General features: G+C 41.5%; 1 protein-coding gene and 1 pseudogene across 1 annotated transcript in view; one reads left to right on the top strand and one right to left on the bottom strand.

The window, feature by feature from the left end:
• Nucleotides 1-21,295, bottom strand: part of LOC126108452 (serine/threonine-protein kinase Pink1, mitochondrial) — a 109,385-nt gene that overhangs the window by 79,125 nt on the left and 8,965 nt on the right. The window contains exons 2-3 of the mRNA XM_049913664.1: nt 18,499-18,670; nt 576-807 (exon numbers count right to left, since the gene is read on the bottom strand). Coding sequence (XP_049769621.1) covers nt 576-807; nt 18,499-18,670 — 404 coding nt within the window. The remainder of the gene's footprint in view (nt 1-575; nt 808-18,498; nt 18,671-21,295) is intronic.
• Nucleotides 18,884-19,001, top strand: LOC126109071 (5S ribosomal RNA; annotated as a pseudogene).

The following is a 21,295-nucleotide window of genomic DNA, read 5'->3' as shown; positions in this document are numbered from 1 at the left end:
AGAAGTGGAAAAGGGGAGAATGTATTGTAAACCTACATAATGGTGACTGACAATAAGAAGTTACTATGTTCACTGTTGTGTTATGCATGTGTTACACCCGTTACTCTACAGGTAGTGAAAGTTACTTTACTTTAGAAAGTATCAAGAACGCCCACTTCCTAGCATATCGCTCCCAGAATTTTCTTCCTACTATCATCCATACTGACTTACTCAAGGCTATATAAATGAGTTACAAAATCTAGAAATATATTACAATCTAACAGTGTCCAAAAAGACAAGCTGAGACAGTCACGACTACCGAAATCTGTAGCCTGCAGCCTCTGGCCTGTTGAGCATTACTGCCAGTCCTGTGTCTACTGATAAATCACAAAAAGTCTCTCATTTACTTACACACTATCTGGGAAGATCTGAGAGACTAAATCCAATGAGGGGTCCAAGATTGGCAAGTGAGTGTCTCAAAAATACATGCAGAACTGGATTGTGACTATGGTCCGGAGCAAAAATCTGTCCCCGTGTGGCTCGCTATCCTGACGCAAGATAAGAGTTGCAAACCCGTATTAGTAAGGAAAACTTACTCTGTCGCCCACTCGCTGTCGCCTTCGAGGTCCAAGTTGAGTACGAGGTGGTGCGGAGCTGGTACTGTCTCACGGTACATGGCTCGCAAGATGGCAGATGCGTTCGACTCGGCATCGTAGTTGAACATCATCTTGAGGGCGAGGGGGAATGCCAGCCGCGAAATGCCACTGTCGTGCAACTGGACGAGGTTGTCGACTTTGCTCTTTTCACGTTCCTCACCAGTGTCACTCACTGAAACAGAAAGCATTTCCTCTGATAGAATTACAAAAAGATATAAAACCAAATTGGCAATTACAGAACAACTATTCTCAAAACGCTCAATGACAACGGTGTCGTAGCATATAAGGGGCGTTCAAAAAGAAACGAGCCGGAGGCATAATTACAGAAACCAGTACCTGTATGTCAGAAGTATTGATCCTGGCTGTTGAGACACTTGTCCCACTGTGACACAAGGCACTGAATGGCCATCTCATACAATTCCCGTGGCTGTGATGTTAACCAGTTCTGCACTTACAACTGGATGTCGTCGTCCGAGGTGAATCGTTATGCTGACATTCTTCTTTGACCGAGATAGCCCCCTTCTGATTCACTTCCTGCAGTACAGGACTACAGTGAATACCCAGAGTTATCGTATTTACTCTAATCTAAGCCGCACCTGAAAAATGAGACTCTAAATCAAAGGAAAAAAAATTCCCCGAGTCTAAGCCGCACCTGAAATTTGAGACGCGAAATGCAAGGGGAGAGAAACGTTTTAGACCGCACCTTCAAATCTAAACAAAGTTGGTCCATTGCAATATGAGACACAATTTAGGTTGAATGAATGACAATACAGCTACAGTAGTTTTGGTTCGTGTGGTAAGCTTAGCATTTAAGCTTTACCAGGACGTCACTGCTATGCGTCAGGCGCTCTGTCCGTATTTATACGGGTACGCTTCCTTTTTCAAGTGCTTCATCTGGTTTGAACTGATTGCTTATTTTTCTTTGATCTGATAAGTGCTGTTCTCTTTGTTATAGGTGTTTCTGTCACTCTAAGCTCAAAGTGCATTATTGTACTGTGTCGTGCATTGTTTGTCGCATTCTGATAATGAGTGTTTATGACCTGTCGCCGTTCGCGGCATGGCTTGCTTTTGTGCGTGCTACCGCAGCTTACAACTAAAGAGAGAGAGAGAGAGAGAGAGAGAGAGAGAGAGAGAGAGAGAGAGAGAGAGAGAGAGAGAGGGGGAGGGGGGGGGGGATCGTCTCATTAGTGAAACAATGGCAAGAGACTGCTATTTGTTGTAACTTACACTGCTGCTTTCTTTGATAATGATCAACAAGAACTGCGTATGATAGATGTTCTTAACGAAAGTTTAGCGAAAATTTTTCTCCGTTTGAAAATCTTTGCAGACGCCTCTTTAGTACATTACATTCTGCACGGAAATTAGAGTCATCTTAGATTTAAAAATCTAGTCAGTTGCTGTGCTTCATTTCTGACTGTATTCGGCATAAGAATAATACGAATATAAACATGACATGATATGTATATTCTTCCGTGTTTGCTGTTGTCTCACTCTAGTTTCGTAGTTTATTAGGTAGACAGGATTTAAATGTGAGAGCAGCAAACACGAAACAATACATGGCAAAATGTTTATGTTCATATTATTCTTATGGTGAAGAGAACAGTGCATGTTATTCACAATTCATGGAAGTTCCTATTAGCAACCATCTCTTGTCACAGGTAGGAAAAAATTCAGAACGTAGAGTTGGCCATATTGACAACCATCCCAAACAGTCTTGCCAGTCGAATTTTCGTAGTACATTGAAGGCTGCTACATTCGAAGATGAACAATACGGAATTTGCATTTACATCGTTGCATAATGTATGAAAATGCAGTGGTCAAAACTCAATGTGGAGAAATAAGCTCGTCTTTCACCTTTTTTTTTTTTTTAATTTATTTACTGACGCATAGGTTTTGGCGCCAGTATGTATCTTTGTGCCTGCAAAGCATGCCTGTAAAGCACTACATATATTCGACATCAGAAGTTAGTTGTGGCAGCACCTACCAACATTTTTCAGAACTTCCGCTTACTTTGCACTCTATTCTAAGCCCCTGGCGGTTTTTTGGATTACAGAAACCGGAAAAAAAAGTGTGGCTTAGATTCGAGTAAATACGGTACTAGCAAACCTTGACTACCCTTTGCCAAGCGATCAAATCAAAACGACTAGGCAACCTCACCCGTGGGGTCATTCTACTCCACAACAATGCAAAGCCTCATACGACCAACACAGTCGCGGCACTCCTGCAGAAATTCAAATGGGAGGTTCTCGGCCACCCTCCATAAACTCCGGATCTCTCCCCCTATGATTACACCATTTTTCGTCCCCTTAAAAAGCCTCTGAGGGGCAAACAATTCACCTCGGAAGACTACGTCCAGCTGTATGTGCGGAACTGGTTAACATCGCAGCCACAAGAATTTTATTAGACAGCCATTCACTGCACTGCGTCACAGTGGGCCAAGTGTCTCAACAGCCAAGGTCAATACTTCTAAGATACACGTACTAGTATCTGTGATTACGCCTCTGGCTCGTTTCATTTTGAACGTCCCTTATACTTTTACTCCGAGTCCTAGGACATAACCTTCTGGGGATTTGCAGCTAAGGTGACAAACAAAAGCTAAACAGAACAAAAAAGAGGATAAGGAGAGCAGTGAGAGAAGCATTAAATGACACTGAAACTAAAATTTTGTCAGCTGATCTGAGTAAAAACCCTAACTGGTTTTGGTCTAATGCAAAATCACTAAGTGTCATCAAAATCATGTCTTCTTCAAATCTGAGATCATACTGGCACCAAATCAGAAGATAAGAGAAGTAAAGCCAAAATACTGAATTCGTCTTCCAAAACTAATTCAGCACAGATGCCCATAACAGTCCAACAGTCCCTCCTTTCAATCATTGTACGAAGGTCGAAATGGCAAAAATTGAGATAACCGATCATGGAGTAGAAAAAGAAATATAACTGCTTAGTAATTGTTAGCAATCAGGACAAGATGAGTTAAGATTACATGAAAGAACTTCCTTCCTTCTAGTAGCAGTTTATTGTATATCACTGGAGCAACGATGTGTACTTAGCAGGGGTGGGGGGGGGGTGGGGGGGGTGGGGGGGGATTGCAAGTCATCACTTTTTCGAGAACGGCTGTAGGACTGATGCCCACAGTTTTAGATCCGTATCGCTGACGTATATCCATTGTAGAAATAAGGGACATATTTTATGCTCTAGAATTATTATGCTTTTGGACAACAAAAATCTTCTCTATCAAATTTAATACAAATTCTGCAAACAGAGACCCTGCGGAAATTCTGACAAATCTGTTCCTTCACGAGATCCATTGCGTTGTACACAAAGGCACTCAGGTTGATACTGTGTTACTTGACTTCAGGAAAGATTCCATGACTTAACAAACGGGAAAGTGCTGGTAGATAGGCACAAAAAAAAAAAAACACACACACACAAGCAGACATATTTCAACTTAATAATAATACTGAATAACTGAAATATGTCTGCTTGTGTCTGTATATGTGTGGATGGATATGTGTGTGCACGCGCGCGCGCGCGCACGAGTGTATACCTGTCCCTTTTTCCCCCCTAAGGTAAGTCATTCCACTCCTGGGATTGGAATGACTCCTTACCCTCTCCCTTAAAACCCACATCCTTTCATCTTTCCCTCTCCTTCCTTCTTTCCTGATGAAGCAACTGTGGGTTGCGAAAGTTTGAATTGTGTGTGTGTGTGTGTGTGTGTGTGTGTGTGTGTGGTGTCTATCAACATAACAACGCAGGGGAGCTTGTTAAGTACTGGGTTATATTTCTAACCAGATTCAGGACTTCCTTGCAGATTGAACTCAACACACTGCTCCTGACAGAACAAAACTGACAGATGTAAAGGTAATTTATGGAGTATCTCTAGGAACTATGATAGGACCATTTCTGCTTACAATGTGCATGAATGATTGACTAGAAAGCATCGGAAGTGGCTTAAGATGTGATTGTGCTGTGTGGTTGTCTGTGGGAAAGTAGCAATGCCAGGATACAATATTGATTTTCATAATGACTTTCAGAGGACTGATGAATAGTGCAGGCTCTGGCAGCTAACACAGAACATAAATGAATGTAACAAACTGTGTATGCAAAAGAAAATAAACCCACTACTGTACACACACACAATTGACGAGAAACTGCTAGAAACAGTATCTAATGTAAAATATCTATGAGTAACTACGCAGAGTGATCTCGAGTGTAGTGACATAAAACAGAATGTGAGAAAAGCAAATGCCAGACAAAGTCACCCATGAAAGAAGTGGCTTACAAGGCACTTGTTCAACCAGTTCTTCTGAACTGGTCATCAGTGTGGGATCCTTACTATGTATGACTGAAAGGACAGAGGATCTACTGAATAGTAGCGCATTTTGTCACACTGTCGTTTAATCAGTGCGACAGCATTACTGAGATGCTCAAACAAGCTCTATCGGCAGATTTGGTGTTACTTTTTGCCAGATTCAATCTAATCTTTTTGTCAAATTTTGCATTTTTGGCAATGTCACTTATGTTGTCCAATTTCAGTTTTTTTTTTTTTTTGCAAATTTCAGTACTATTTTTGATGTTACATCGTAGTTCATTAAGCAGGAAGTAAACTATCTTTTTAAGATTACCGTATATTCCAGATTATAAGACGACCCTGAATACAAGACAACCCTACTTTTTTAAGAGGCTCCTTGAGAAAAATTCATTTTTTAAAATGTTCTGTCTAATCAAAATAAACTTTTATTTATGTTAACATATTTGTTTAAAAATTTCCATACGCCTAGTCTAAGCTTATACCATTTATTGGTTGTCTACGTTTTGGTAACACGTGAAGAAATAATAAAACAAAAAGAATTTCTTTACATTAATTTTTAACTTTACTGTCCTTTTTGTTTGCTTAGTCTGTCGTCCATCGTACTACTACTATTAATCATTATTGCCATCAGCCTAGCAGGGCAATAGTGAAACTTGCATCTTCCTTTTCACAAATATTTGACTGTTTTTTTTTTTATTTTTTGTATCACACAGCAGATTTCACTTTTGTACTTATGTGAGAATCTTACAATGTCTTTCATTACAAAACATATCGTCTGCTTGCCATCCTCCCATAGCAGCTGACACACCCCTTGTCATCTATACTTTTAGCATCTGCTGCAGAAATGTATGCTATTGTCGAGTACCTATCCAATTTTAAAGTCAGTTCAATTCTAACTACAAATGGATTCAGGTAAACTGTGATAGATGTTCATAAACAACCGAAGTACACAGTATATATTCCCGTAGTTGTCACCGAGACAAAATTTGCTTCCTGCTCACCACTGCCCTCGCCACACCCAGTTCTCAGCTAAAATCTTGTCACTGTTCTCCCTCCAAGACTTCTGTAGCGTTGTGCTTTAACAACACTGAAACATGGACGGCTATATCTTCTAGGTGGGCAGGTCATATGCGACAACAGCAGCTAACACACAAACAAAAGATCGCAGTCACGATTCGGTCCAAATCTCTAACTTTTGCTCGACCCACATCTGTCGGTACTATCTCCACAATAGGTCTCCCCACTACAACTTAATTTGTGATATCCATTGCACTCACTTTAATGCCATTTGTTCTTTTTGCTAGATATTTCATTCAGAATTTTTTTTTTTTTTTTTTTCCTTGTTTGATCTGAATGCACCATCTTGATCTAAATCCGATTAAAACCTAGTAGCATTTCCCCCCAATATTCTAATACGAGAACACCTACTGAATTATCATTTGCAACTCACTTCGTAAATGATTAGTTTCTCATAACCAAGAGAAAATAATGACTTGGATTCAGAATCATGTAACGAATTTTTGAAGGACAAGATTTTCGTCTCTGAATGTTACCTGTACTCAACGAGCAGCATCAATATATGTGTATGGTATCCATATATGTATGATAACTTCTACCGCAAACCAATTCAAATACAACGAAAACTTGAGAGTTGATCGAATGTAATGCTATTTCCTCCTGTGTTTCACGAAATTGTCAGTTTTTAAGCAGAGCCTGAGATTGCTGTAGTGCCTATAGTTCATAGCTCCTCGTGTATCACTTCACTGCAATAGCACCACGAGTCAAAAGTCACGCGATTGATCCAGCAAGATCGATACTGCGTCGAGTGCTTCTGTGTATCGGGAAATCTCGAACCTATTCAAACAAATAGTACTGATGCTAAGACATACAAGTTGATGGGGATCTGCCCTGTGTTTTAGCTAACGATGAGACATGTGTGTCTAGGGTTTTTAAGTTTTGTGATATGTGTCTGGACTCTGGCCTAAACTGTTAGGCTGGCGGTTTTAGTGTATTGCAGAGTGGCTGACTCCTCCCTTTTTTCCTTGTGGTCAGCCAGCCACTTCCATCTGCTCCATTGGTTTAGCTCCCTCTAACTTTTTCTTCCTGTGTTGTTCATGTTTTACTGCTGACGCCCTGCTTCATCCCACGCTTCGGTGTGGGTGAGCACATATTTTTCCATGATTGTTCCCCGTGTTTTATGTTCCGTTTGATGTAAATGTTCTGAGTTTCTTTCTTGACCCCCGTCTCACTATGATACTGAACGGGCGCTGAAGACCTTGCTGTCGTGCGCCCACAAAACCCTTCTACTACTACTACTACTACTACTACTACTATTAAGACATATCTTTCGGAACTCATCAAAATAAATTTGTACGAATCTTCAATGACTAAAGCTTCATCTGTAAATGTTAAGATGACCCCTATATTAAACTATAGGGTGAACATTAACAGAACCAATAAATGCAGGGACGAAAACGTATCATTGCCACAGCAGATGGCACTGACGAATGACAGTTCCTCTGACCACGTGCTGTGTGTTTATTGCCTGTTGTAGGCTTAGCTATTGACGCAGTGCCTGGAATGTGGGCTACACGGTCCACCCATTGTATTCTTTTGCTCTTTATCTTCTGTAGTATAGTTGGTGGTCACATCAGAGGGTAGATTTCCTAGTTTTTCCTCCACCATTCTCAGTTGTCTAAAACTGGTCTCCATATCTTCCTCATTATTATTCTTCTTCTTTCATATATTAACAGTTTTTTCTTTTCTCCCTTAGTCGTGCTCCATATTTCTGAACCGTACATTACTGCTGGGCATAAAACTCTGTTGTAGATTCTCATCTTAGTGTTCACTGAGATCGATTTAGAGCCGAGCGTCTCTCTGAGGGAATACATGCATTTCATTCCCACTGATATTCTGTCCTCGATGTCCATTTTTATGTTGTCATCCGTGGTAAATTGACATCCCAAGTATTTGAACTGGTGTACTCTCTTGAACCTCTTGCCATCTATCTCAAGAAATTCTTCCTGCTCTTTTTTTCCTAACCGCATGAACTCTGTTTTGTCTTTTATTCACTTTGAGCCCTATTTTCTGTGCATGATCGTCCATTTTCTGGTACATTCCTTACAACTCGTGCTTTGATTCACTGAGAAGTACAACATGATCTGCATATGTGAAACAATTGAAGTTACCTTTCATCTGTACTCCAGCCTACTCCTGTTGACTACACTCTTATTACTTTCTCTAAGATGACACTGAACAGAACACATCAGAGAGCATCCCATTGTCTGAAACCTGTCCAATCTTTAATGTTTCTGATGTGGTCCCTCAGAAATGTACTGCTTCCTCTGACCCTTCCATGCAAGCTTGCACCATTCTCAGTAGCTTCTCAGGGATTCTGAAGTCACGCATTGCATTGTATAGGCTATTCCTGCACACTGAAAATCGACGAACAGGCTGTAGCTATCTTTATCATATTCCCAGTGTTTTTCGAACAATTGTCTTAGTGTGAAAATGTGATCTATTGTCGATCAGTTCGGTCGAAAGCCAGCTTGGTACTCCTGTATGATGTTCTCTATGAATGGTTGCAATTTTCTGAGGATAATGATGGACAGTACCTTATATAGTACATTCAACAAGCCGATTCCTCTGCAGCTACCAGATTCCATAGTACTTCCCTTCTTGTACACTAGTGGCCATTAAGATTACTACACCACGAAGATGATGTGCTACAGACGTAAAATTTAACCGACAGGAAGAAGATGCTGTGATATGCAAATAATTAGCTATTCAGAGCATTCACACAAGGTTGGCGCCCGTGGCGACACCTACAATGTGCTGACATGAGGAAAGTTGCCAACCGATTTCTCATACACAAACAGCAGTTGGCCGGCATTGCCTGGTGAAACCTCGTCAATGCTTCGTGTAAGGAGGAGAAATGCATAGCATCACGTTTCCAACTTTGATAAAGGTTGGGTTGTAGCGTATCACGATTACAGTTTATCGTATTGCAAGATTGCTGCTCGCATCGGTCGAGATCCAATGAATGTTAGCAGAATATTGAATCGCTGGGTTCAGGAGGGTAATACGGAACGCTGTGCTGGATCCCAACGGCCTCGTATCACAAGCAGTAGAGATGACAGGCATCTTATCCGCACGACTGTAATGGATCGTGCAGCCTGCAGCCACATCTCGCGTCCTGAGTCAACAGATGGGGTCGTTTGCAAGACAACAACCATCTGCACGAACAGTTCAATGATGTTTGCAGCAGCACGGACTATCAGCTCGGAGACCACGGCTGGGGTTACCCTTGACGCTACATCACAGACAGGAGCGCCTGCAATGATGTACTCGACGACGAACCTGGGTGCACGAATGGCAAAACGTCATTTTTTTGGTTGAATCCAGGTTCTGTGTACAGCATCACGATGGTCGCATCCGTGTTTGGCAACATCGCGGCGAACACACATTGGAAGCGTGTATTCGTCATCGCCATACTGGCGTATCACTCGGCGTGATGGTATGGGGTGCCACTGGTTATACGTCTGTCACCTCTTGTTCACATTGAAGGCACTTTGAACAGTGGACATTTCAGATTTGTTACGACGTGTGGCTCTACCCTCCATTCGATCCCTGCGAAACCCTACATTCAGCAGGATAATGCACGACTGCATGTTGCAGGTCCTGTACGGGCCTTTCTGGATACAGAAAATGTTCGACTGCTGCCCTGGCCAGCACATTCTCCAGATCTCTCACCAATTGAAAATGTCTGGTCAATGGTGGCCGAGCAACTGGCTCGTCACTTTACGTCAGTCACTACTCTCTACGAACTGTGGTATCATGTTGAAGCTACACGGGCAGCTGTACCTGTACACGCCATCCGAGCTCCGATTCAATGCCCAGGTGTATCAAGGCCATTATTACGGCCAGAGATGGTTTTTCTGGGTACTGATTTCTCAGGCTCTATGCACCCAAATTGCGTGAAAATGTAATCACATGTCAGTTCTAGTGTAATATATTTGTCCAATGAATACCCATTTATCATCTGCATTTCTTCTTGGTGTAACAATTTTAATGGCCAGTAGTGTATATTGGGCACATTATAGCCAAATTCCATTCTTCTGGCAGTGTCTCCTTCTCCCATATCAACTGGATGAAACACTATAAAGATACAAAAACAAACACCCACAGGGCTCAAAGTCCCAATGGTACTGACCAGCCGCCATATCCTCAGACATCACTGCACATAGATACGGAGGGTCATGTGGTCAGCATACAGCTCTCCTGGCCTCTGTCCACTTTCGTGACCAGTGCCGATACTTCTCAATGAAGTAGTTCCTCAACTGTCCTCACAGGGCTGAGCCCACCTCACTTCCCGACAACACTCGGCCGACCCAGATGGTGACCCATCCGAGTGCTAGCCGAGCCCGACAGCACTTAACTTTGGCGATCTGATGGGAACCGGTATTGCCAAAGAAAAACAAAAAAAAGTTTGTTGTTGCAAAAAAATGTTTTCTTGTCGATTGCAACGGCATACAACAGTATATTACAAACTACGCAGATTTCACGGAATCGGGAGTCTTCGTAAGAATCCACAGTAATGTGATGCGGTGCTAGATGGCAGTACTTTCCAGGAGTCGAGCAGTCAATTGGGACAGATATTACCCGACTATAACAGCATTCTATCATAAAGATTGCAGTTCACTGTGGAAGTAATTCATGACAATGCCACCTGGAGCTAGAGGAAATGGTAGAAAATGCTGCTCTACTGTACCAAACAATTGCTCCGTGGGTAGACATATATTTACATATGAACTAGCCTTCCACTTGCATATTTCAGAATTTCTTAATTTGTTATCATTTTTGAGACAATTTATAGCTGCCACGACTTTCGCAATGACTCTTCGTATAACAAAATTAACTACCAGAAATTCTTGTACCACGACTTGTGTAACAGTAAACATGAAAATTTTTTAATTCCTGTTGGGCATGTGACTTTTTATCCTCCCAGAGCAAGCAGAAAGTATTTTCTAAAGTTGGTACCATTCATAGTTGCACCTAGAATCATGAATCTTATCTGGAAATACTGCCCAAATTATTTGAAATGGCTGCCAACAATCTGTTCGGACATGCAGTTCTCGTCACACGTCTAACAATCTAAGCTAATTTTTTGTGCTTCAACTGTGAAACAGTTTGTGCTGGATTGAGAACTTCTATGTTCATAATTTCATCATCATCAATTTAATCTACCTGAACCATAAATTCTCACGTAATATTGTTTGTTCCTGAAATATGACTTGTAGCATTGTTCAAGTTTCAGGTATGTGGCAAGCTTATTCTTACTCCAAACAGTGGCTAAATCTAGGGTCACATCTCACACACCTGGGAAAGTAAGCTGGAAAAACTGGAGGAAGAAGCTAGCAGGTGAAGAAGAAAAACACAGAAAAGTGAAGCAGGAAGTATCGACAAAAGGAGAAAACTAGTGCAACATTGGCAGGACGGGAAGAGCAACACAAAAGGGCTGCAGAAATGAAATATTGTCAGTGACGGCAAGAAAAAATTAACAAGCAGCGACAAGACAAACACTCGTAAAAGTTTTCCTCGAGCACTGGGAAAAGCAGTCTGCAAATCTAAGAAAGCCCTACCTAGGTCACCCATGAGCAAGCAGTGCTACTACAGCAAATTTGTTGCAAACTGTCACCAATAAAAGAAGACATAGATGTGGGTGAAACATCATGAAAGGAGAGATCAGAGTCACTGTAAATAATACATGTGATGTTATTAAGGCTTTCTTTGTCTGTGATATCATCAATTATGAATTCCGAGTGTAATATGGGCCCACATAATACCTCAGTTGTTATGCCAAATGTAGATGGTGAGATACAGGAGACTAATTTTGTAGAAACTAAGAATGCCACATTTGTGAGACCAAATGACAAGAATGTTTATGTTCTGACTGATGGTAGCAGTATAATGTCTGTTTCACGTGAACCAACAACTGAGACTGAAGAGACTGACTGATTATTGCTGTTGGGTTTCTTGCTACAATGTGTGTTCAGTAGCTGGTGTTAAGTATACTGTAGCCCGGTCTGGAATTTAATGTCTGTCTGTGAATGTAGCCTTATAGAGTAATTGTGGACTTCATTTTGACATCTTTGTGTGAAATGTGGCTCTCATCATGGGGTTGCCTCATAAATTCATAAACTAAATAAGTCTTTACTCTTGTTTTATAGTGTGATATACGCTATTACTTACAAAATCTATGACAATTAAGTTTCATAAGGACGAAGTGCCAGATGGGTAATTTGAATTAGCACCTATAACAATATGCAGTTAGTAGATGTACTTCTAGAAGCATGAAAATAGTCTCATTACCATGGATTCATAATGAAAGGTTCTGGTTACCAGTAAAAAATTCTACATTAAAACTTCAGAAGATTTTTCTCAAATCACCAAAACAAGTTTTTTCTAGCCCTCTTCTCCATCACGTGCATAACAAATGTAAGTGATATATTTTAAACACAAAAATAAAATTATAACTTGTCGTTAATGGTTACCCTACTTGTATCAGTTGTTTAAATTTTTGTAAATTAAAAGGTACATACCAATTATTAAACACAAGAGCTATGGTAAGTTTAACTTTTTGTCACATGTCAACTAAAAAATAATTACTGTGAAATGCCCCTTTGGCATAAAAGACATTTAGATGCGCGAAAAACCACATTCTGCTTAAAACGGCATGCACTGAAACTTTAACATCAAGCATGACATTTTAATTTATTACTTATTTAGTACTAAACTCCATTCACCACACACTTTGCACACTATCTACATATATCATTGAATGTACCTGCAAAATTATGTCTCAGTGCAACACATACTTTAGGAGATATGTCACCAGAAGCACTGAGATGCGTGAAAAACTTGCTTTTGCTTATGGTGGAGTGCAAACCAGCCAGGCTATATTTACCCAGTGTTTCATAATGAGAGCATTTACTAACTTCCGAAAAAGTTTAAGCATAATTTTAAACTTTTTCAAAAAATGTTCTCACATGTTTAACGTCATATATTTAAACATTAACTCATTTGTAAAGCAATCAGATGTTTGAAGCTATTTATACACAGGGGTTCGATTTTTTAAAGAAACTGGATACTGGTATAATCTAACTCTCCCTAATACAATGTTTAATAAAAGTTATGGTAAGCAGCAGAGCTGCTATTGACATTTCTATAGGCACACTGACATTAGAAATCAAACTACTTGACCATTTGTAGTTAAAACTGGAAGATTAACCAATGAAAAGGGAATTGAGGATTATCAAATGAAAAATGATTTGTATCAGCATACTGGAAAGAGGTGCACAACCCATTTAGTATCAGTGAAAAACTTACAGTGGAACCTCGCATAAAGAGCATAATTCGTTCCAGAATCTTATTCTTAGTGCGAAATGCTCATTAAGCAAAACAATTTATCCCATATAAATTAATGTAAAATATGATAATGTGTGTCGCGCAGAAAAGTTCTAAAGTTTTATTTTATTCATGCCATTTATTCAAAGAAAATTATACACACATCATACATACATGATACATAACTAATTCTCTTTTACTAAGAAGCTATCAACAGTCATTTGTTTCTGCTGACGCTTCAAGACCTGGCGAAAATGCGACACAGCATTACCATAAAATAAATTTATAGCACGCTTACACACTGCTTTATTGGGGTAATGATTTTTCAATGTATGATGGAAGCAATACCCATGCTTTTGGCATTTCTCTTATTGCATCAGAAGATTGCTGCTTTGCTTTTACCACCACCACCACCACCACCACCACCACCACCACCACCCTCTCCTCTGAAGAACTTCTCTTTACAACTTCCTGCTGTGAAACACATTGCAATTCCATTGGTTCTTTGGTGGTCATTTCTCGGCTGTTATCTTCAACAAGCTCACTGATATCGTTGTTATCCTCTTATAGCCCCGTACTCTTGGCCAAAGACACAATATCTTATTGACTACAGGCTCCACAGGTACCGACTCAAATATCTCAGAGTCACATTCAACAATGCACTCCGGTACATAGCTTCTTCCAAGCATAAGTGAGAATTCTTTTGGTAACCCCTTCCCACAATGTTCAATCATCTTCACACAGGCAATGATGTTGAAGTGATATTTCCAAAACTCTCAGAGTTTGATTGGTAGCTGAAGTCAAACTCAAAGCAATGCTCAAAGAGTGCTATAGTGTAGAGCATCTTAAAGTTAGAAATAATCTCCTGGTATATAGATGGGAGTGGTGTTGGGTGGCAGAATCTGATCTTGATGAATTGGAAGTCTTCAAGGAGTTGTCCTCGTAGGCCTGGAGAATGAGCAGGAGTGTTGTCCATCACAACCACGACATGGAGTGGCAGATTCATCTTGAGCAAACATTTTTTCACTGAAGAACCAAACATTTCATTTATTCAATCACAAAAAACATCACGTGTCACCAAAGCCTTGTTGTTGAATCTCCACATCACATTTAAACTGCTCTTCTGGACTTTACACTTCTTTAAGGCTTGTGCAGTTTCTGAATAGTAAACAAGAAGCGGCTTAATTTTCAAATCACCGCTTGCAATGGCACAGAATAATAGTGTCACACAGTCTTTCATTGGCTTCTGACCAGGCAATGCGTTCTCCTCTGCTGTTACAATGGTATACTTCTGCATCTCTTTCCAGAATATACCTGCCTTGTCACAATTAAAAACCTGTTGTGGTATATAACCCTCAGGATCAACGAGCATCTCAAAGTTGCTGATGTAGTTCTCTGCTGTCTCTGTATCAGAGCTGGATGCATCGCCATGCCTCACAACTGTGAGACTGCCGGTTCTTCTCTTAAGCGTCTGATACCAATCGCGGCTTCCCTTACACATTTCTTCCGCCACTGATGATCCTGGCGTCTTCTTAACGAGGTTGACGAAAATTATTCTTGTCTTCTCACAAATTATGTTCTTGTTACAGTGTCACCTTGCAACTGCTTTTCATTTATCCGTATAAGGAGCAACTTTTCGATATCGTCTGGAATACGACACCGTTGTTTAGGTAGTCTTATCGGTCCATTTGAAGCCTCTATCTCTTTAATCTTGTTCTTGTTCTTGTGGATAGTGCAAATAGTTTATGTAGACTGACTGTATGTGCATGATAAATCGGCAACACTCTGACCATGTTCACGTTTTTCAATGATTTTACATTTCATTTCTGAGGTAAATTTCTTTCTCTTACAGTCGTCTTCTTTCGGCTTTATCTTCAGACACATTTTTACAGAGGTTATCAAAATTTGCACACAAAAAACACTGTGAACAAAAGTTTAGAAAAATGTGAGATCACAGGCTGCACTAAGATGTTAGCAGAAAGGGCGTTAAACCCAGACTACAGTACGTAGTGAAGACATTGTTCATATGCCTCTGCCAGCAATTGAACATTTCCCCCGTGCAAATGGCTGATGACATTAAACGAAATCATCACCACTCTCGTCACTAGCTACGTGAATATTTATTTATTTATTTATTTATTTTTTTTTTTTTACACACAGTTTGTTTTGCTCATTATGCGAATTGCATGTTACTGGAAGTGCTCGTTAAGAGAGATTCCACTGTAATATATTCTGTAAAGTAACCTACAGTTCCGGAGAAAATCGTTTGAAAATGCAATTATTAAATTACAATCCCCCCCCCCACACTTTTCTTCACATGTTCTTAGGGATATAAAGGCCAACTGCAACTACTGTTAAACACAGCAGTTTGTTTTTCATAGTAGAACTTCTCTCCACAATAGCATTTATAAGAGTGGCTGAAACTGCTCAGCAACTGTCAAAGCAACTGACCAATTGCAGAGGTCTTACACGTGACAGGTGTCTGCGAACCACTGCTTGTGTGTCAGGCCCTCTGTGTGTAGCTGTTTACACTATATATTTTACATAAAACAATAAACTGGTAGCCAAGATGCAGGAATTCTTATTATTCCGTGACTACCAGATTCGGCGCCATCATCGGATCTAGAGAGGACAGAAAACACTATAAAAGTGGGCTTGGATTCCACTTATATAACATGTATACATATAAATTTAGTTATATAATAAAGGGAAACATTCCACGTGGGAAAAATATATCTAAAAACAAAGATGATGTGACTTACCAAACGAAAGCGCTGGCAGGTTGATAGACACAAAAACGAACACAAAAATACACACAAAATTCAAGCTTTCGCAACCAACGGTTGCTTCATCAGGAAAGAGGGAAGGAGAGGGAAAGACGAAAGGATGTGGGTTTTAAGGGAGAGGGTAAGGAGTCATTCCAATCCCGGGAGCGGAAAGACTTACCTTAGGGGGAAAAAAGGCCAGGTACACACACACACACACACACACACACACACACACACACACACACACACACACACACACACAGATATATCCGCAAATACACAGTCACGTGCAATTGTTTGAGTAATTGTTGATGGGTTCTGCTCAATGTGATATAGTACATCTCCAAATTTGTGCATGTGGTGTTGCTGTGGAGCACCAGTTTCCTGCCTGAGCACGGTGAGGGTACTGGTTTCTTGGAGCCACTGTGTAACTCGGGCGAAAGCTTTGTCCAGTGGCACGCTATGTTGCGGAAAACGTTTGTGGTACAGCCGACTGGTAGCTCTCCCATTATCTCGAGCTTCGTCGTGCAAGAGGAGAACATCTGTGTATTCCTAAAATGTGTACCGAACCACATTTTCTGTATCGGAGACGCACACTCTCTTTGCCCCAGCAGTTGTGAACTCGTCATACATCTGAATTGAAAGTGTCATAGAACAGAAACAGTACATTTCAGGACATGGGTTCGTATTAAAAATATTATATACTCACTCCACTATAAAAGTCCTAGAAGTCTGTAATGGGAATTTCCAAACACACTGCGTATCTTATAATTTAAGAACCCCTAAATGGTGCCCTCACATTGACTATACTGCACAGGCTCACCATGCAGATGCAAAGAACACACACTACTGGCCATTAAAATTGCTACACCACGAAGATGATGTGCAACAGACACGAAATGTAACTAACAGGAAGAAGATGCTGTAATATGCAAATGATTAGCTTTTTAGAGCAGTCACACAAGGTTGGCGCCGGTGGCGACACCTGCAACGTGCTGACATGACGAAAATTTCCAACCGACTTCTCATACACAAATAGCAGTTAACCGGCGTTGCCTGGTGAAACGTCGTCGTGATGCCTTGAGTAAGGAGGAGAAACGTGTACCATCACGTTTCCGACTTTGATAAAGGTCGGATTGTAGCCTATCTCGATTGCGGTTTATCGTATCGCGACATTGCTGCTCGCGTTGGTCAAGATCCAATCAAAATATGGGATCGGTGGGTTCAGGAGGGTAATACAGAACGCCGTGCTGGATCCCAACGGCCTCGTATCACTAGCAGTCGAGATGACAGTCATCTTATCTGCACGGCTGTAATGGATCGTGCAGCCACATCTCGATCCCTGAGTCAACAGATGGGGACTTTTGCAGACAACAACCATATGCACGAACAGTTCGACAATGTTTGCAGCAGCATGGACTATCAGCTCAGAGGCCACGGCTGTGGTTACCCTTGACGCTGCATCACAGACAGGAGCCCCTGCAATGGCGTATGTGACGACGAACCTGGGTGCACGAATGGCAAAACGTCATTTTTTCAGACGAATCCAGATTCTGTTTACAGGATCACAATGGTCGCATCCGTGTTTGGCGACATTGCGGTGAACGCACATTGGAAGCGTGTATTCGTCATCGCCATACTGGCGTATCACTCGGTGTGATGGTATGGGGTGCCATCGGTAACACGTCTCTGTCACCTCTTGTATGCATTGACGGAATTTTGAACAGTGGACGTTAGATTTCAGATGTGTTACGACCCGTGGCTCTACCCTCCATTCGATCCCTGCGAAACGCTACATTTCCGCAGGATAATGCACGACCGCATGTTGCAGGTCCTGTACGGGCCTTTCTGGATACAGAAAATGTTCGACTGCTGCCCTGGCCAGCACATTCTCCAGATCTCTCACCAACTGAAAACGTCTGGTCAATGGTGGCCGAGCAACCGGCTCGTCACAATATGCCAGTCACTACTCTTGATGAACTGTGGTATGGTATGGAAGCAGCACGGGCAGCTGTACCTGTACACGCCATCCGAGCTCTGTTTGACTCAATGCCCAGGCGTATCAAGGCCGTTATTACGGCCAGAGGTGCTTGTTCTGGGTACTCATTTCTCAGGATCTATGCACCCAAATTGCATGAAAATGTAATCACAAGTAAGTTCTAGTATATTTGTCCAATGAATACCCGTTTATGATCTACATTTCTTCTTGGTGTAGGAATTTTAATGGCCAGTAGTGTAGTTAAGATTCTCAAACTATAAACTGTGCAAAAGAAACAATGTGAGAGAAAGTAGCATAAAATTCACTTGACAGGACATGAAATGCCAAATTTTATTTCTTAAACGCATTCACAATGAACAGCTTCAGAGCCACGTTTACCTGTTTCCTTTAGTTTAGCGGCATGCACGACAGCACTGCAGCCCTTAGCGATCATGGGCCCCACGTCCAGGTCTTTCAGTCCACTCACACACTCAGACGCGTCCAGATCTGCCTTGGGATGACACCCATTCTGCAGCTGTGATATGGACCACTGGAGTTTTGACACGGCTTCCTGGAATGAGAAGCAGCTCACTGTTTAATAGAAGATCGTGTCTGTTGTCTACAGTTTGTCACAAAATGAGCTACTTTTGTGACACACACACACACACACACACACACACACACACACACACACAAACTGTGTGTCTCCAATATTATCTACAAAGGATATTCAGAAAGTAAGTTTCAATCAGTCCCGAAATGGAAACCACTGTGAAAATCTGATGCCAACGGACTTGCCGCAGTGGTAACACCGGTTCCCATCAGATCACCGAAGTTAAGCACTGTCGGGCTGGGCTAGTACTCGGATGGGTGACCATCCGGTCTGCTGAGTGCTGTTGGTGAGTGGGGTGCACTCTGCCCTTGTGAGGCAAACTGAGGAGCTACTTGATTGAGAAGTAACAGCTCTGGTCTCTGAAACTGACATACAGCCAGGAGAGCAGTGTGCTGACCACATGCCCCTCCAATCCACACCCAGTGACACCTATAGGCTGAGGATGACACAGCGGCTGGTCAGTACCGTTGGGCCTTCACAGCCTGTTCGGGAGGAGTTTAGTTTAGTTTTAGTGAAAATCTGATGAAGCTTTGCACGTATGTGTCGGCCAGTGTCTTTTGCATGCCCGTCGATCACGTCGCATCGCTCTTTTCAGTTCCGAGTGCATAGTGAAAACAAAGATGCCTATAAAATACAGGGTGATCACAAAGTCTTGTCCTGAATATAAAAATTTATAACAGAATAACTGTTTCACATAATAAGTTACATATGATGCCATTACATAGGTTAGTGTTATAGTTTTTTTTAAGACCACTTACGTTCGTGAACCATGGACCTTGCGTTGGTGGGGAGGCTTGCGTGCCTCAGCGATACAGATAGCCGTACCGTAGGTACAACCACAACGGAGGGGTATCTGTTGAGAGGCCAGACAAATGTGTGGTTCCTGAAGAGGGGCAGCAGCCTTTTCAGTAGTTGCAAGGGCAACAGTCTGGATGATTGACTGATCTGGCCTTGTAACAATAACCAAAACGGCCTTGCTGTGCTGGTACTGCGAACGGCTGAAAGCAAGGGGAAACTACGGCCGTAATTTTTCCCGAGGGCATGCAGCTTTACTGTATCATTAGAAGAGAAATTTGTTAACATCGAGTATAGATTTAAGTGTCAGGAAGTCATTTCTGAAAGTATTTGTATGGAGTGTAGCCATGTATGGAAATGAAACATGGACGGTAAATAGTTTGGACAAGAAGAGAATAGAAGCTTTCAAAATGTGGTGCTACACAAGAATGCTGAAGATTAGATGGGTAGATCACATAACTAATGAGGAAGTATTGAATAGGATTGGGGAGAAGAGAAGTTTGTGGCACAACTTGACCAGAAGAAGGGATCGGTTGGTAGGACATGTTCTGAGGCATCAAGGGATCACCAGTTTAGTATTGGAGGGCAGTGTGGAGGGTAAAAATTGTAGGGGGAGACCAAGAGATGAATACACTAAGCAGATTCAGAAGGATGTAGGTTGCAGTAGGTACTGGGAGATGAAGAAGCTTGCACAGGATAGAGTAGCATGGAGAGCTGCATCAAACCAGTCTCAGGACTGAGGACCACAACAACAACGTTAGTAAACCGCAACGTGTGCTCCCATGGTAGCTCTGAGAACGTCGAGGCGGTACTCCAGTTCCCACCAGTTGTTCCACAACATGTGTTCTATCACGGTACCCACAGCACCTTGTACCCTAGCCCTCAGTTTGTTGACATCAGCAACTGGTGTGACGAAAACTGTCATTTATATAGCCCCCCCCCCCCCCCCCCAAAAAAAAAGGTCAAGGGGCGTAATGTCTGGAGAGTGGGGTGGCCAGGGTGTTGGACCAGTCCAACGACGTGAACGATTAAAATGAAAAACACACACACACACACACACACACACACACACACACACACACACACACACACACACAGGTAGAAAACTCAAAACCCGCCTTTGCAACGAAGGTGTTATGTTGCATCCTTTCAATATTCTTTGGGGCTTCATACTTTAAAGAACCACATTCTTCAATAGAAAATACTGGTAAAATTGATAAAATGTCCTCCGTAGGCTCTACTGTGACGTCAGTTTCTTCCACTCTATACACTTTGTGAGAACCTCAAATTTGTCTCAAACATATCAGTATCTTTCTATCCTGGCCTTAGAGAACACGAATATATACTCTTGCTTGTGTTGTTTTCTCTCCCAAAAATTCCCCAAGTACGAATGAATCTCTGGTAAAAGGACACTTACGGTGTCAGTGGCTTTCGTGTTGTGTGCTGTAACCTGTAACTGTTTGCACAACGAATGACTGGAAATTAACAACGAAACACAAGTCTAATGATCAGGCGAGATAGGGAAACCGCAGAGAAAATTGTGTTCAATAAATGACATGATGTAGAGCGTACAAAATAATGTTGCAACGTAACAATATATATTGCGCAGGATTTTGTTATCTAAAGCTAAATATTCAATAAAATTTTAAAACATACTTTTAGGTTCCTGCATAACCAGAACCTCAGAAATCTGGACATTGTGAAAATGCCACACAAAGTCTTTGAAACAAATCACCAAGCTACACAACAGATCAACCCATTACCACAGTCAGCTTTCCTCCACTCACA

Source organism: Schistocerca cancellata, chromosome 11, assembly GCF_023864275.1.
Source record: "Schistocerca cancellata isolate TAMUIC-IGC-003103 chromosome 11, iqSchCanc2.1, whole genome shotgun sequence".
Lineage (NCBI taxonomy): Eukaryota > Metazoa > Arthropoda > Insecta > Orthoptera > Acrididae > Schistocerca > Schistocerca cancellata.
Note: the sequence above shows the minus strand (reverse complement) of the source record. Positions and strands in the feature narration are given on the sequence as shown.